Here is a 15,637-nt window from a genome sequence, read left to right on the forward strand (position 1 = left end):
TCCTCGACTTTGGCAATGTCATTTACAAAATAGCCTCCAATACCCTACTCAACAAATTGGATGCAGTCTATCACAGTGCAATCCGTTTTGTCACCAAAGCCCCATATACTACCCACCATTGCGACCTGTACGCTCTCGTTGGCTGGCCCTCGCTTCATACTCGACGCCAAACCCACTGGCTCCATGTCATCTACAAGACCCTGCTAGGTAAAGTCCCCCCTTATCTCAGCTCGCTGGTCACCATAGCATCTCCCACCTGTAGCACACGCTCCAGCAGGTATATCTCTCTAGTCACCCCCAAAACCAATTCTTTCTTTGGCCACCTCTCCTTCCAGTTCTCTGCTGCCAATGACTGGAACGAACTACAAAAATCTCTGAAACTGGAAACACTTATCTCCCTCACTAGCTTTAAGCACCAACTGTCAGAGCAGCTCACAGATTACTGCACCTGTACATAGCCCACCTATAATTTAGCCCAAACAACTACCTCTTTCCCTACTGTATTTAATTTATTTATTTTGCTCCTTTGCACCCCATTTTTTTTATTTCTACTTTGCACATTCTTCCATTGCAAAACTACCATTCCAGTGTTTTACTTGCTATATTGTATTTACTTTGCCACCATGGCCTTTTTTGCCTTTACCTCCCTTCTCACCTCATTTGCTCACATCGTATATAGACTTGTTTCTACTGTATTATTGACTGTATGTTTGTTTTACTCCATGTGTAACTCTGTGTCATTGTATGTGTCGAACTGCTTTGCTTTATCTTGGCCAGGTCGCAATTGTAAATGAGAACATGTTCTCAACTTGCCTACCTGGTTAAATAAAATAAAAAAAATAGCTCATACCTTGTTCATATTTGAGGAAGGTCAACTCTAAGTTGGTCAGGTCCGACCAGTTTTGATGTTTGTAGGTTTTACAGTGAAGAACGTGATCTGTGGTTTATGTGGCTGGCCAGTTAGGATATGAGCCTGTGTAGTGTTATCCTATTTTATGAGAGTGGTTGAGGCGGTTGTGGCCTATTAGTTTCTGATCGTCTTGAAAGCCCTTTGTGGTTATTGTGGATTGAAACCAGCAGGTGGGTGGAGTGACAACCTTTATTTTAACAGTAAGTTGACGGAGAACTCATTTTCAGCAATGACCTGGAGAAAATTTACAGGGGAGATTAGTGACCTAGTTGGAAGATGGATGATTGAGTCCATGATGGTTTTAAGGCCAGAATGGGAATTTAGCCAGGACAGAGTTAATACCCAAACCCTTAGGATAAGTGGCATGGAATCTTTGGTGACCAGTCCAGGACACCCAGTTAACATTCCATCAGAAAGACAGCACCCCACACAGGGCAATGTCCCAAAGCACTGCCTTGGGATGGTTTTTTATTTAACCAGAGGAAAGAGTGCCTCCTACTGGATCTCCAACACCACTTCCAGCAGCTTCTGGTCTCTCATCCAGGGACCAACTCTGTTTAGCTTCCAAGGTAAACCAGCAGTGGCATGCAAGGTGAAATGCTGCTGGCACAAAAGTCACACGTCATTTCCGGGACAGGTACTAACTCTCCCATAAGCTGGAAAAACCTTGCAGGTGTTGATTTCTGTCATCCCCTATTTAAGTATTAGGACCGCCCACTAGTAAAGTGGCACACATAAAAGGAGACAGCATTACAGCAGTTATTAATATAGCTGGCACACCATGCGGCCTATATTTGGGCCTAGCAGGCTGACCTGAATAAGCAACGACTACACTGCAGCTCTTTAGAGGCAGTGTCAATAATAATGCATTGTGGAGGCCTGTTTGTGTTTAACGGTCAGAGGTTGTCACAACATTAACACGTCTGAAGTGTTCAGTAGGGCTGCCTGTCTAAATGCAGCCACATTCAGTTTAAAGCATTTTTTTACTAAATGGTCTTTGGCCAATAAGATAAGCTCAGATGTGGTGAAAACTACAATTACAGTTAGGGGGGGGTACCAGAATTGGGCTGCCTGTCTAACAAAGTCTGACCTGTATCCGAGTAGCATGAAAGTCCTAAAGTTAAGTGTGTATACTGATTGAGCATGAAGGTGAACTGATAAAAGATCTGAGTCAACCCATTGACAACCATATAGCTGGTGATCCTAGCATGGGTGCCAGTTCCTTTCTGCTCACGGGCATTGTCCTTCATGTGTGATTATGAACACAAAAGACTACATCTGGTTTAAAAACTCAGTAACAATTTCTGTACAACCGTTGAAAATTACAGCATTTCTTTGTTTTTAATGTTTGTTTTTAACGAACTATCAATTTACAGAAAAAGGTGAACAATGTGAGAAGAAAAAAAGAACAGGTAGAGGGATGGTGGGATCGTGGGGGAGAATTAAGAATGTTTCTTTTTTTTTGGCGGAGTGTTAAAGCATGTTTGTGTTCACGGTGTGTGTGTGTGCGCGCATGCCCTCTCATTTCATGTTTAGTGTGTTTGAATGTGGCGTTCTTGACATCTAAATGGGAGGGATACAGCCACACCATTCTGGGACCCTGTAGCAGACACAAAGAGCGCTAACAAGGGAGGGATGAGTGTGCGGAGCCGTAGACAAAGGGATGGAAAGTGAAGGAAGCAGGGAGCTGCTGGTGCGTCGCAGTAGTCTGGAGACTTCAGGTGTCGTGGAAATCCTTCAGCAGCGTGCGTCTCCTCTGCTCAGCAATGTGCATCTGATTCTCCAGATCCTGAAAGAGAGCGAGTGGAAGAATTTCAATTGTTCAGTGTCTAAATCTAATACAGTGCCTAGGGACGTACATATTTCAGGGGTCCCTTCTGATTTCCCAAGGTGTGCCATTAACCAGCAATTCCCGTGCTCCCGGCCAATGGAAGTCTTAATCTGGAAACTTTAAATATCCATATATACACACACACACACACACACCCCCCCTCCTTTTCATTCACATCTTCCCCCTGTTCCTTACCCCTCTGTCATTAGCATTCAGCTCCCCCTCGCTCCCACTCTCGTAGCTGTCTGCTCGCTCCACCTTCCAGGACAGGTTCTCAATCTCCGCTTCCAGCTGGGCTTGCTGGTATTCAAACTGAATAGGACAAAATGCATTTATTAGGCTACTTGTTCATTAGACAGCGTGTTTATTTTTAAAATATTTTTTAAACGTTAAATTAGCAACTTGCAGCACCCACCCTGTAAATGAATCTCATCAATTTGAGTCAATGGCATCTTTGCAGACTGCAAACATCATTGAGTGAATGATTCTATAACCCCCTTGCAAATGTTATTAGCAGAATGTGCTTTGCAAAAAAAAAAAAAAAAAAAAAAGTCAATTACAACATGCATCCGTTTGTTGTCAGTAGCTTATGCCTGCCCATGCCATAACCCCACTGCCATCATGGGGCACTCTGTTCACAACGTCGACATCAGCAAACCGCTCACCCACATGACACCATACACGTTGTCTGCGGTTGCGAGGCCGGTTGGACCTACTGCCAAATTCTCTAAAATGACATTGGTGGCTTATGGTAGAGAAATTTCCATTCAATTCTCTGGCAACAGCTCTGGTGGGCATTCCTGCAGTCAGCATGCAAATTGTACACTTCTCAAAGTATCTAAATGTTTCAGTGGCCTTTTGTCCCCAGCACAAGGTGCACCTGTGTAATGATGCCATTGAATCAGCTTCTTGATATGCCACACCGGTCAGGTGGATGATTATGTTGGCAAAGGAGAAATGCTCACTTACAAGGATTCAAACAAATGTGTGCACAAAATGAGAAATAAGCTTTGTGCGTATGGACAATTTCTTGGATCTTTTATTTCAGCTCATAAAACAATTTACATTTTTGTTCAATGTATATTAATGGAATGCAGTAGTGTAAAGTATTTAAAAATACTACTTAAGTATTTATATTTTGGATAACTTTTACATCACTGAACAAAATGTACTTTTTATTCTATAGATTGTCCCGACACCCAAAAGCACTCGTTACATGTTGAATGGAAAACGGTCCAATTGACACTTATCAAGAGAACATACCTGGTCATCTCTACTGCCTCTGATCTGGCGGACTCACTAAACACACATGCTTCAATTGTAAATGTCTGAGTGTTTGTGTGACCCTGGCTTTCCTTAATACAAGGAATTTGAAAATATGTTTCACTTTTGATAGTGAAGTATACATTGTAGCGATTACATTAGATTCTTAAGTATATTTAAAATCAAAATAGTGTTAAAATTTTACCAAAGTAGCATTTTGTCCTCGGTGGCATTCACGAGAGTAATTCTCCATTCAGGTATCTTGACTTTTACTCAAGACAGTTGGGTCCTCCCCCCCAACGCTGACAGAATGTGGTAGCTTATACTAGACAGACACTCACCAGTTTTTTACGCGGACCAGACTCCATGTAGTAGGCGTAGGGGTAAGTATACTGCAGAGTGTAGCGACACTGTGGGACAGGCAGATTAGAGATCAGCACGACTTGCCATTGGTTCAAGGAGCAGTGTAGTGCAGTAGGTCAAATAAGTAACCTGATAACCGTTTCACACCATTATGCCGAGCGGAACCAAACTGCGCCGGATCAGATTTACACACTTGGTTTGGCACCTCTCAGGTAACAATAAAGGTGTGTGAAAAGCCCTATACGCGTTTTAATGTGTGCGTTTGGTCCTTTTGCGTGGGAACGTAGTACCTTGGCCAGGAGCTTAGCAGCATTCTGCATGTACTGCCAGTCTATCCAGGTGCCCAGGTTGTTCATCACCCGCTCTTGGATCTTCTCCTGGATCCGCTGGTACGTCTGAGCCTCCAGCTGGAGACTCTTATTGTGGTTCTCCCACTGAACACAAACACACAGTCAGGACTGGAGAAAGAGTCAGAACAGACACATTCAAGACACACACTTCTGGGTGATTCTGACAAAGATCTGTGTTCATTTGACATGGTGTCTTTGCTTCTATAACACTCAAGAGTTGAACATGAGCGGTATTTGACACACATGAGAGACAGTTGCCATAATCTAAAAGTACCAGAGAAGGACATGCAGACTACTTCTGTGGAAGTTAGCGTGACTGAGGAACATGTGTACTGTCCTATAAAGTGCACCGCATGTATTAATATATTGATTGTCCATTTTTAATGTATGGCTCTGGTTGACATCACGTGCTGAAAGCGGTGTAATGCTGCGTGGTAGACAAACCACCTGATTGACACTTACTCTGGCAACGCATAGGTGTTTGATGTAGTTCATGTCACATGACACAGCTGAAAGCTTCACTGAATTCCATACAAAACTCAGTGTGCACAGAAGTTAAGTACCCGTCAGTGATGGTATCATGTTAGTGTTTCGTATTCATCTCACCCTCTCAAAGTAGAAAAGGTATTTCTTGAGGGCCTCTCTGGCCTGTGCCTGCTGGCTCTGGTTGACGATGTCTGGGTTCTCCTTATAGCGACTGCACTCATAGTACTCACTGCCATGGGTCTTCCAGTCCCCCAGACACATCCAGCAGAAGTCTACACACACAGATGACATTAACGGAAAAAACAAGGCGAGCTCAATGTCAAATGGGTTGTATACGGCTTGAGCCCGTTAAAATCAGCAGAACGTTGGGGGGTAAATTGATGGGTAAAAAGGCTCATTTGGTGTTGAGCTGTAAGAAGCCGTGTAACAGATACACACCGTGTTTGCACTTGGAGCATTGCTGAAACAGAGGGGAAACACAATGTCAAACACTTAAAAAGAAGCTGAAGTAAACGTAGACCTTCGTAGAAAAGCTCCAGAGATTTAAAGAAAACTAATGCGAACGACAATGTACTGATCGCCGGCACAACCCAGATGATGCAGATTCCATTACCACTCACCATGTGATTGCAGCCTCCGTTCTTCTCAATGCAGATATTGCACTTGGGACACTTGGGGGGGGAAGAGAGAGAAGGAAATAAAGGGGAGGGAAAAGTCATTAGACTTTCAAAAGGAGATCATTGGAAAAGCACACCTAATTTCATTGTGTGTGCGCGCGAGTGTGGCCCGTCTCACATCTTTAGTGTGGGCACTGATGTAGTTGGCCGTCTCGGAATCGTCTGCACATTTGGTCAGCCACCTTCGGACAGTCGGGCAGTCTGTTGGGGCGTGGTACATGGCCCGGCATTTGAAACTGAGAAGTAGAGATATATAGTTATAAGGGCATCCGCAGGGAGTCAAATGACATGACCATATGTTTATCCGACATGATACACATGACTCTAAGAACTTGTGTACTGATCTGGGTGTAAGAGTTGTATGTGCTGGCGTCGGTCTTACCAGAAGACCTCATTGCAGTGGATGCACTGTACTCTGCGGGCCCGTGGCTCCTGCACTTGGATGACGATGGGGCAGTCTGCCCCTGGACACAGCTGCAACTGGAAGTGGCTCTGAAGAGAGAGAGGAGGCTTGTTCAGTCCAGTCTATCAACAGGTCTGTGGACCATTCAAATGCGTCGTGTCTTTGGTCAGAACTAAACTTAATTTAGACTCAGTCCGACTCTGAAGACCGCTGATGCGCCTGTCGGTTTCCTTTGTCACAGAGACTTTTAAAAAGGATCACCTTTCAGCTTCTAGAAGTTCTACATTTCTCAAACAATGCACTGCTTTAATTGTCACATTTACAAATGTAAACAGGCTATTTTTAACACCACATTGCCTTGTAAATAATGATTTTGAAACACGTTCACTTTAATGAACAGAAGTCAGCTACAGTCAAAATGTTAACAAGCTAGCAAACCAAAATACCACTCGGCAGCTCATTTTGGTTGCCTGGCTTGCTGGACTGACATCCTTAAAATATTTTAACAGATGGGTTGATGGATATTAAGATAGAGCAGGTATGCTATTTGGACCATCCAGGCTGCTGATGTCATGCAAACACTTTTTGCGTTTATATAATTTCTCATGACGTTACTGCAGACATCACCGTCTACAGATGTAGTTAGACCCACTGTAAACCAGCCAAGACACCGGGCCTTACCGACAGCTACAGAGACCTTCAATAGCTAGGCAGGTCCTGACAAATATGCACACTGGCTGAAAGACTGACATTAAGAGGCCGATAGTTTCCTTTTATTAACAGTATGCTGGCAGTGCAATTTCACCGTTTGCTGTTCAAGAACAAAAGCTGCAGGGAGAAACAGAAAGGCAAAGACGGACCGACCAATAGAAAGCGGGACAGACCGAGGGAAGCGCCGACAAGCAGCCAGACAGACCACCAGAAGGACAGGCTGAGACACGTACCTCCACATAGTCCCTGAAGAGGTAGCGTCTATATTTGTCCTTCAGCTCCTCACCAGACAGCAGCGAGAGCACAAAGTCTTCTGGCATTTGGAGGGAACAGTCCTGAGCCATACAGGAGATGCCTGCACACAGAAAGGCCGGCCATTTTAAATATTTTAAGCATACACCCTGACCATAAAAAAATATCTGGAGAAACACATGAATTTCAAATACATAATTATTTTTTTTTATACGAGACAAATTTAAAATAAAAACATCCAAGGTACAGACGTCGCAATATGATTACAAGTAAAGGCTATCAAATAATTGTCACCGGGGTTCATCTTCAAAGCCTCTCATGTCACTATTCTGAAAGGAACAAGCTGCTGACTACTGAACACACTGACAGGTCACATCAGCCCTAGCAGCACTGCTTACCCACTCCCATCCCATCTTTGACAAGTACAGTGCAATGCTGCTCCCAGCATCCTTTGCAGAAGGAGTGCTGACAGGGCAGCGCGAGCAGGGTGTCCCTCCGAACCAGCTGCAGACACACCCCACACTGGAGGGACTGAGGCGTCTGAGGACCGAAAGAAAACATCACACACGATAGTCAAATGGTGGCCCAAAGGCCAAATCTGGTCAGTGACAGTTCAGACCACCTACACAACTAGAACATAGAGTCCCTGTACCTATCCAGACAGAATCTTGAACTTCACCCAAATACATTACAAACAGACTCCATATACAAAGAGAGCACTCTTAGTACTTACGGGAACTGATCTGCAGGTGCTGCTGGGCTGGACCTGGGCATCAGACAGCAACTGAGATGAACTTGATTTGTATCTAAAAAAGGCAAAACCAGGGCACCAGAAGTCATATTCAAACCTGTTTATCAGAATATTTGCATAGTGTATGAAAATATGAGTGGGTAGGACTGAACACGTGTGTGTTTACCTGTCTAGTATTTGTGCCACTTGCCAGTGAAAGTGCACAAGGATCAGTTTGGCTACAGCAGGTAAAACCTGTCCAGAGAGAGGACAGAGAGAAGAATGGTTATGAACACAACTGTTCTCAGGAGGCAGAAGCAGACCATTCAAGTACTTTCATTGATTACTTCTTATAACTGATAACTACTGAGACTGGAAAGATAGGCACCTCATAACTAGATATCATATGACCGTGCCACAGATATGGTCTGATATTTAGGTTAACACACAGCTGCCCCCCCATGAGAATGAATGTATGGCCCCTAACCCAACTCAGATATTTTCACACCCCTACTAGTTACAGTTAAGATTGAGGTTATGGTAATTGACCCTAGATGTGGTTAATGGTAAAAATCTACCTCAATTACCCCTAAAACTAGCCCAAAACAAACCTTCAGGATGGCGGCGATACTGTTGACCTCGTCGCAGAGCACCTTCTGACTCTCCCTGTAGTCGAGGCAGGTGAACTGGTACTCCTCTGGGTCGAACGAGTCAGACCCCTGCTGCTCCATGTCTCCGGCCACGCCTTCATAGTAGTCGGCTATGTCCCCCTGGTCGTCGTCGTCCCCCCCATCATCATCCTCAGAGTTGACCCCGAGGTCATCCTCATTGGTGTTCATGTCCACAGACATCCGCCGGCAGAGACGCCCTCACTCTCTGGGACTGGCTCTCTGGCCGTCGGAACCACCTGGGGAACTACAGAGCCCAGAGAAAACGGCTGCACAAACTAGCCCAACACCGCTCAGCAGCAGCGGAAGAAGCAGAAGAAGTTACACTCCCCGTCTTTCATGAGGAACCGTCGAGGTGGATGCTCTGAAAGGAGACAAAGAACTTGAGGATAAGGAAGAGGAAATATAAAATGGTTCAGAAAAAAATTAACTTGCCAATGGTTGAGTCTGAGGATATTTATATGGACAAGTTGTAGGATACAGAAGAATGGGTCAGGGACACGGTGTGATGTTCATTCGTCTGAACTCAGGACAATGGAACTAGTGCGCCATAAAGTCAAGGTCTCTCTGCACTAGACAGAAAGGTCTGCAATACCCAGCCACTTGTGCGATTCATTGATTAAGAGATCGACCAAAACTTGTCCAACCAAAGCTCCAGAAAGATCAGGAAAGCACAGATATCTCCCATTACCCCTGGGACTTTCCTTTCTTCTAGTTGTACATTAGACAAACAATATGATAACACGTGTGGGATGGGAAGCGGCTTAATGCAGCGGTTTAAAGGATTACTGACAAGGCGGTAGGACAGTAGGCACAGGAGCAGCCGCGTGACATACCATCTAGTCCTAATAAGAAAAACGTGAATATTCAGCCACCTAGAGTGACTTCTTGCATTCCCCCAAAAAAATATCTCCACGTAGTGGGCGGTGTGGGGATTGTCGGTCTATTTCGGATGTCTGCTCCTGTCCTACGGTTTGTGATGGACTTTGTGGCATGAACATAAAGCCATGGATCACCGCAGTAGGCAGCCAGGAGTTTGATATGTGACTTGCAATATTGACCTGGCCCCCAGGTCAGTGCTAGACGCTTGTTTGCATTCCCTACATGCTATAAATAGGGACTTATGCATACACGATATCATAGACGTAGTTAGGTGTGTACAGTATAATACATCAAATGAGGTGGGTTCTGGCCGAATACACAAACATGACTGGCTCGTAGCTGGGTTTGCCTAGCCAATTTCCCGGCGTTAACGTTTGGCGAGCTAACGATAGTTAACATAGCTAGCAATAAAGTAGAGATTACCACAATAGCAGTTTACCAAATAATTATTTTAATTATCAATAAAATACGCTATCCTAGACATAGGCAACGTAGATCAACAGCGGTGGCATTGTTCCACCCCGGAATTCACCAGAACTGATACAAAACGAGTCGCTGATCCCCCTAGCCGCCGCATCTCTCACACGCTAACCCGGGGATTGGCATGTAAACAAGGCCGTCTGTGGATCGTTAACAAACTAACTTACCTTATCGTTGGCATAACGCTTCCACACCAAGTACTGAAGTCTTTACTTACCTTCCAGGCAGAGTTGGGTCGCCTTGCAAATGAAGCCAAAAGTGGATTTAAGTACCAGGACCAATTCTGAAAAACTCGCCAGCTAAGTGGAAGACAGAAAGTAAATTAATATTCAAAAATTGCGTCACTTCCGTGTCTCCATCGATGACACCCATTGGACAGTTATATTATTCAAGGCGGGGACCCAAACCAAGGGGATTCGATTAATCAGGCTCGGGCGCCGGGTTAAACATGTTTTACACCGGGTTAAAGTAGATCGCATTCGTTTTGGAACCGGGCGCATGAGCCATGTGCCCCGTTCATAACCAACGGCGAAGTTGGCTGAAAACAAGTCACTAAATTAACCACGTGGAATAATGTGTAGGATTCTGTATTTTCACATGCAAAAACCGCTTTATCTACCTTCCCAATGAAAATTCAAGCATATCTTTTATGAAAAATATATGTTCCTGGACAATACACCATGCTGCCTGGCTGACAACATGACCGAGCGACGCAGATTACTGTTCATTTGAGAAAGGCGCTCCTCCCTCACCACTTTTGCCCGTTCACATCACGGGCCATAGACCGGTGCCCCGCGGTTTAGCATAATCGAATCTGCCCACTGTAATAGAAGTTTCTAGGGAATTAACAAATAATCTACATTTTAATTATTTGTCAATTTCTAATACCAAGAAATTCTTCTAACAATTAGTAGGAATCCAGACACAATGAATCAAGGTTTTAAGAATTGGCTCTGGCCAGACACTGCATCAACAGTACATGAACAAAAGTCATGAAATGGAAAAAATACATGCCTACATGTGGGACACAATGACATAAAATCAGTCGGGTTTAAAGAACTTATGAAAGAAATCAACAACACTCTCGTGACTATTTTCTCTGAGAGGCTGGGAATATATTTATAGCTCTGATGCCTGTGTAATCCTGAGGGTGCATTCTTGGCTGTGGCTCAGTGACTGTCTGTCCTTGGATCGTGTTCTTCTTAACATTTCTATTGCCGGATTGCAACCAACTGAAAGTTACATACACCGCCACCTACTGTACTGGAGTGTGAGGACGGTTACAGCATCCATATTCTGCCTATTTGTCTTATCGCAAATAAAATTTTATTGGTCACATACATATATTTAGCAATGTTATTGCGTGTGTAGCGAAATGCTTGTGTTCCTAGCTCCAAAGTGCAGTAGTATCTAACAATTCACAACAATATAGACAAATCTAAAGTAAAATGGAATTAAGAAATACAGTACCAGTCAAAAGTTGTGAAACACCTACTCAGTCAATGATTTTTCTTTATTTTTACTATTTTCTACATTGTAGAATAATAGCGAAGACATCAAAATTATGATATCACACATAATGGAATCATGTAGGAACCAAAAAAGTGTTAAACAAGTCAAAATACGTTTTATATTCGAGATTCTTCAAAGTAGCCACCCTTTGCCTTGATGACAGCTTTGCACACTCTTGGCATTCTCTCAACCAGCTTCACGAGGAAGTCACCTGTAATGCATTTTAATTAACAGGCGTGCCTTGTTAAAAGTTTGTGGAATTTCTTTCCTTCTTAATGCGTTTGAGCCAATCAGTTGTGTTGTGACAATGTATGGTTGGTATACAGAAGATAGCCCTGTTTCATAAAAGACCAAGTCCATATTATGGTAAGAACAGCTCAAATAAGCAAAGAGAAATATGATATGCCTTTCCATCTGGTTTGCGCTTTGTGGAACTCTCATTTGTTTTTCAACAAAACAATGACCCAACACACCTCCAGGCTGCGTAAGGGCTATTTGACCAAGAAGGAGAGGGATGGAGTGCTGCATCACATGACCTGGCCTCCACAATTACCTGACCTGAACCCAATTGAGATGGTTTGGGATGAGTTGGACTGCAGAGTGAAGAAAAAGCAGCCAACAAGTGCTCAGCATGTGCTAACTCCTTCAAGACTGTAGGAAAAGCATTCCAGGTGAAGCTGGTTGAGAGAATGCCAAGAGTGTGCAAAGCTGTTGAAGAATCTCTTTGAAGAATCTCAAATATATTTTGATTTGTGTAACACTTTTTTGGTTACTACATGATTCCATGTGTGTTATTTCATAGTTTTGATGTCTTCACTATTATTCTACAATGTAGAATATAGTAAAAATAAAGAAAAACCCTGGAATAAGTAGGTGTGTCCAAACTTGACTGGTACTGTATATAAATATTAGGATGAGCAAAGTCAAAGTGGCATTGACTAAAATACAGTAGAATAGAATACAGTACATACATATGAAATGAGCAAAGCAGTACATTATGTAAACATTATTTAAACGACGAGTGTTCCATTATTAAAGTGACCAGTGATTAAATGACTATGTATATAGGGCAGTAGCCTCTAAGGTGCAGGGTTGAGTAACCGTGTGGTAGCCGGCTAGTTATGGCTATTTAACAGTCTGATTGCCTTGAGATAGAAGCTGATCACCCTGTATTTACCACCTACTGTTGTGTAGGATGAATTCATTACACTTTGTGACACAAAACGGAAGGGAAAAGGACGCGGGAAAGGGGAAGAAAAAAATTGCCCTACCATCTAACCCCACACCCATTAAACCCTCACCAATATTCGACTACTTGGCTCTATCAATCAAATCTATTTATAAAGCCCTTTTTACATCAGCCGATGTCACAAAGTGCTATACAGAAACCCAGCCTAAAACCCCAAACAGCAAGCAATGCAAATGTAGAAGCACGGTGGCTAGGAAAAACTCCCTAGAAAGGCAGGAACCTAGGTAAAAATCTTGAGAGGTACCTGAGGGGTGGACAGTCCTCTTCTGGCTGTGCCGGGTGGAGGTTATAACAGAACATGGCCAAGATGTTCAAACGTTCATAGATGACCAGCAGGGTCAGATAATAATAATCACAGTGGTTGTAGAGGGTGCAACAGGTCAGCACCTCAGGAGTAAATGTCAGTTGGCTTTTCATAGCCAATCATTGAGAGTTAGAGACAGCAGGTGCGGTATAGAGAGAGTCGAAAACAGCAGGTCTGGGACAAGGTAGCACGTCCGGTGAACAGGTCAGGGTTCCATAGCCACAGGCAGAACAGTTCAACCTGGAGCAGCAGCACGACCAGGTGGACTGGGGACAGCAAGGAGTCATCAGGCCAGGGACATGAGGCATGGTCCTAGGGCTCAGGTCCTCCAAGAAAAGACAAAGAGAGAAAGAGAATTAGAGGGAGCCTACTTAAAATTCACACAGGACACTGGTTAAGACAGGAGAAATACTCCAGATATAACAGACTGACCCTAGCCCCCCGACACAAACTATTGCAGCATAATTACTAGAGGCTGAGACAGGAGGGGTCGGGAGACACTGTGGCCCCGTCCGACTACACCCCCGGACAGGGCCAACCAGGCAGGATATAACCCCATCCACTTTGCCAAAGCACAGCCCCCACACCACTAGAGAGATATCTTCAACCACCAACTTACTACCCTGAGACAAGGCCGAGTATAGCCCACGGAGTTCTCCCCCACGGCACAAACCCAAGGGGGGGGGGGCGCCAACCCAGACAGGAAGATCACATCAGAGACGCACCCCACCTATCTGATCTTACACAAGGCCGACAACCTGGGAGGACGAGACACTATCATTCAAACACATCTTCTAACTCTTCTGCAGTAAAATCTTATACACCCAAGTATTTCTCTGCAGCGGCCACCACCACATCTATTTTCAGTGATTTACGTTCCATTTCTGCAGTAGGCTAAGCCAACCTTATTGAAGCACGTTATTCTTATCACTCTTTATTGGCCTCGGCCTACTCACAGGGATCTTCTTAGGATCCCTCACCCTGGACCCATCTCTTCCCTGCCTGCCTCAGCATACTATACCTTCTGTACTACTCTGATGCTGGCAACCTCAACCTGCCTTTCTCTCACCGGACAGTTCTGATCTCCAGCACTTTTTCCACCTATTCTACACATTCCTTTGTCTCATTCCCTCCTGCACACTTCTCACATCTAGGATTCTCCCTCCTACATACTGCTGCAACATGACCATAAGCTTGGCACCTAAAGCGCCCTAATGGGTTCAGGACAAAAGCTTGCACGGATAACTGACATATCCTAACTTGACTTTGTCGGCTAAAGACCGCATCAAAACTCATCAGGACATTTTGGCTCGTCTGTTTCACCATGCTCTCCGCTGGGCGTTTGTTGCGGCAAACGGCGGGCGTCACAGACACTGGGACTTGGATCGTGTTGGGAATCCCTGACCTGCAGAGTAATCCTTGAGGGGGTTCAATTAATCTCGCCCGGGCTCCCGTGTAGGTCGAGATTTGCACCAGGTGAAAGTTGATTGCATTCGATTTGGAACCGGGCGTGAGCCAATAGCCCCACGGCGAAGTCAGCTCAAAACAAAAATGACGTAATTAAGCATGTGTCATATTAGAAAGCAATAGCAATGACATCTTTTGTAGGAGCCAACTCCGCCATGGTTCGTTGAACAAAGCCTATGGAAAAACGAATGGAGTTTTTGTTTAGAATAAACGGCGAAAACAAGGTCTGTGGTAATCTTCTTCAGCTAATGTCACTGTGAATTTTGAAGCATTTATGTAATAACGCACAATAAAGGTTTGTTGTGATATTATCTCATAGAACAGATGAAAACAAAAACGAGTTTGACATTACATTTATTTGATGGAAAAAGAGATATTTCTAGACAATGCACCGACCTGACAACATGACCAAGCGGTGCAGATTACCATGCGATTTGAGAAGAGCTCTCCTCCCTCCCCGCTTTCGCCCGATGACATGATGGGCCATTGCCCGGTTCAACCCAAGCCAGGGTAAAATAACTCCCTCCTTGTCTCTGACAATCAGTGATTGGCTCCATTGCCTCAAGGATAAAACATACCGTTGCTATGAGACATTGTGATGATGAAATTGAGCTTGCTGTGAATGTCTGAGTGTAGTTTGGGCAGCTTGATGATGATACAAATGCATGAGTCAACACTTCTATTTGGGTCAAACTAATGAGTCGCCAAAATTTCTGCTATTTATTTCCATTCTTTTAACATCACATCAACGCTGTAATATAACAACAATTCAAACATTTTTATAACAATTCTTAGAAAAATACTTTGGATTAAAAAAACTGTCTGCTTATACACAGTAGACAGACAATTGAGCTTCCACGTTCGTCCGTTCGCGCTCTCACACACACACACACACACACACACACACGCACACACGCACACGCACACGCACACACACACACACACACGTTTAGAGAGACAGGAGCGGTATGAGAGTGTGGGGGGAAAAAACACAATCAGTTTACGTCGAGGTTCCACCAACTGCAGCAGTGGAGGTTAGAGTCTGTGCCAGTGTAAAGGTGGTCACGCTGCTAGTTTAGAGAGGACCACTTCCTCCTGA

The 15,637-nt window shown here is 44.2% G+C and overlaps 2 protein-coding genes across 2 annotated transcripts in view; both read right to left on the bottom strand.

Annotated features, from left to right (window-relative positions):
- Positions 1 to 2,225: 2,225 nt before the first annotated feature.
- Positions 2,226 to 10,375, bottom strand: arih2 (ariadne homolog 2 (Drosophila)). The gene is made up of 15 exons (XM_024406629.2): positions 10,224 to 10,375; positions 8,588 to 9,008; positions 8,164 to 8,231; positions 7,980 to 8,052; positions 7,645 to 7,786; positions 7,228 to 7,349; positions 6,263 to 6,372; positions 5,999 to 6,116; positions 5,824 to 5,874; positions 5,642 to 5,663; positions 5,324 to 5,475; positions 4,658 to 4,801; positions 4,346 to 4,414; positions 2,937 to 3,053; positions 2,226 to 2,699 (listed from the first exon to the last, which is right to left on the bottom strand). Exons 2-15 carry the CDS (start codon positions 8,825 to 8,827, stop codon positions 2,628 to 2,630), a joined length of 1,500 nt encoding a protein of 499 aa, XP_024262397.1. The 5' UTR covers positions 8,828 to 9,008; positions 10,224 to 10,375; the 3' UTR covers positions 2,226 to 2,627.
- Positions 10,376 to 15,232: 4,857 nt separating this feature from the next.
- The window catches only part of xpc (xeroderma pigmentosum, complementation group C), a 19,382-nt gene continuing 18,977 nt past the window's right edge, over positions 15,233 to 15,637 (bottom strand). The window contains exon 14 of the mRNA XM_042299302.1: positions 15,233 to 15,637. This exon is cut by the window's right edge and continues 646 nt beyond it. The gene's annotated coding sequence lies outside the window, so the exon portion shown is untranslated.

The sequence above is a fragment of the Oncorhynchus tshawytscha genome, linkage group LG16 (genome assembly GCF_018296145.1).
Source record: "Oncorhynchus tshawytscha isolate Ot180627B linkage group LG16, Otsh_v2.0, whole genome shotgun sequence".
NCBI lineage: Eukaryota > Metazoa > Chordata > Actinopteri > Salmoniformes > Salmonidae > Oncorhynchus > Oncorhynchus tshawytscha.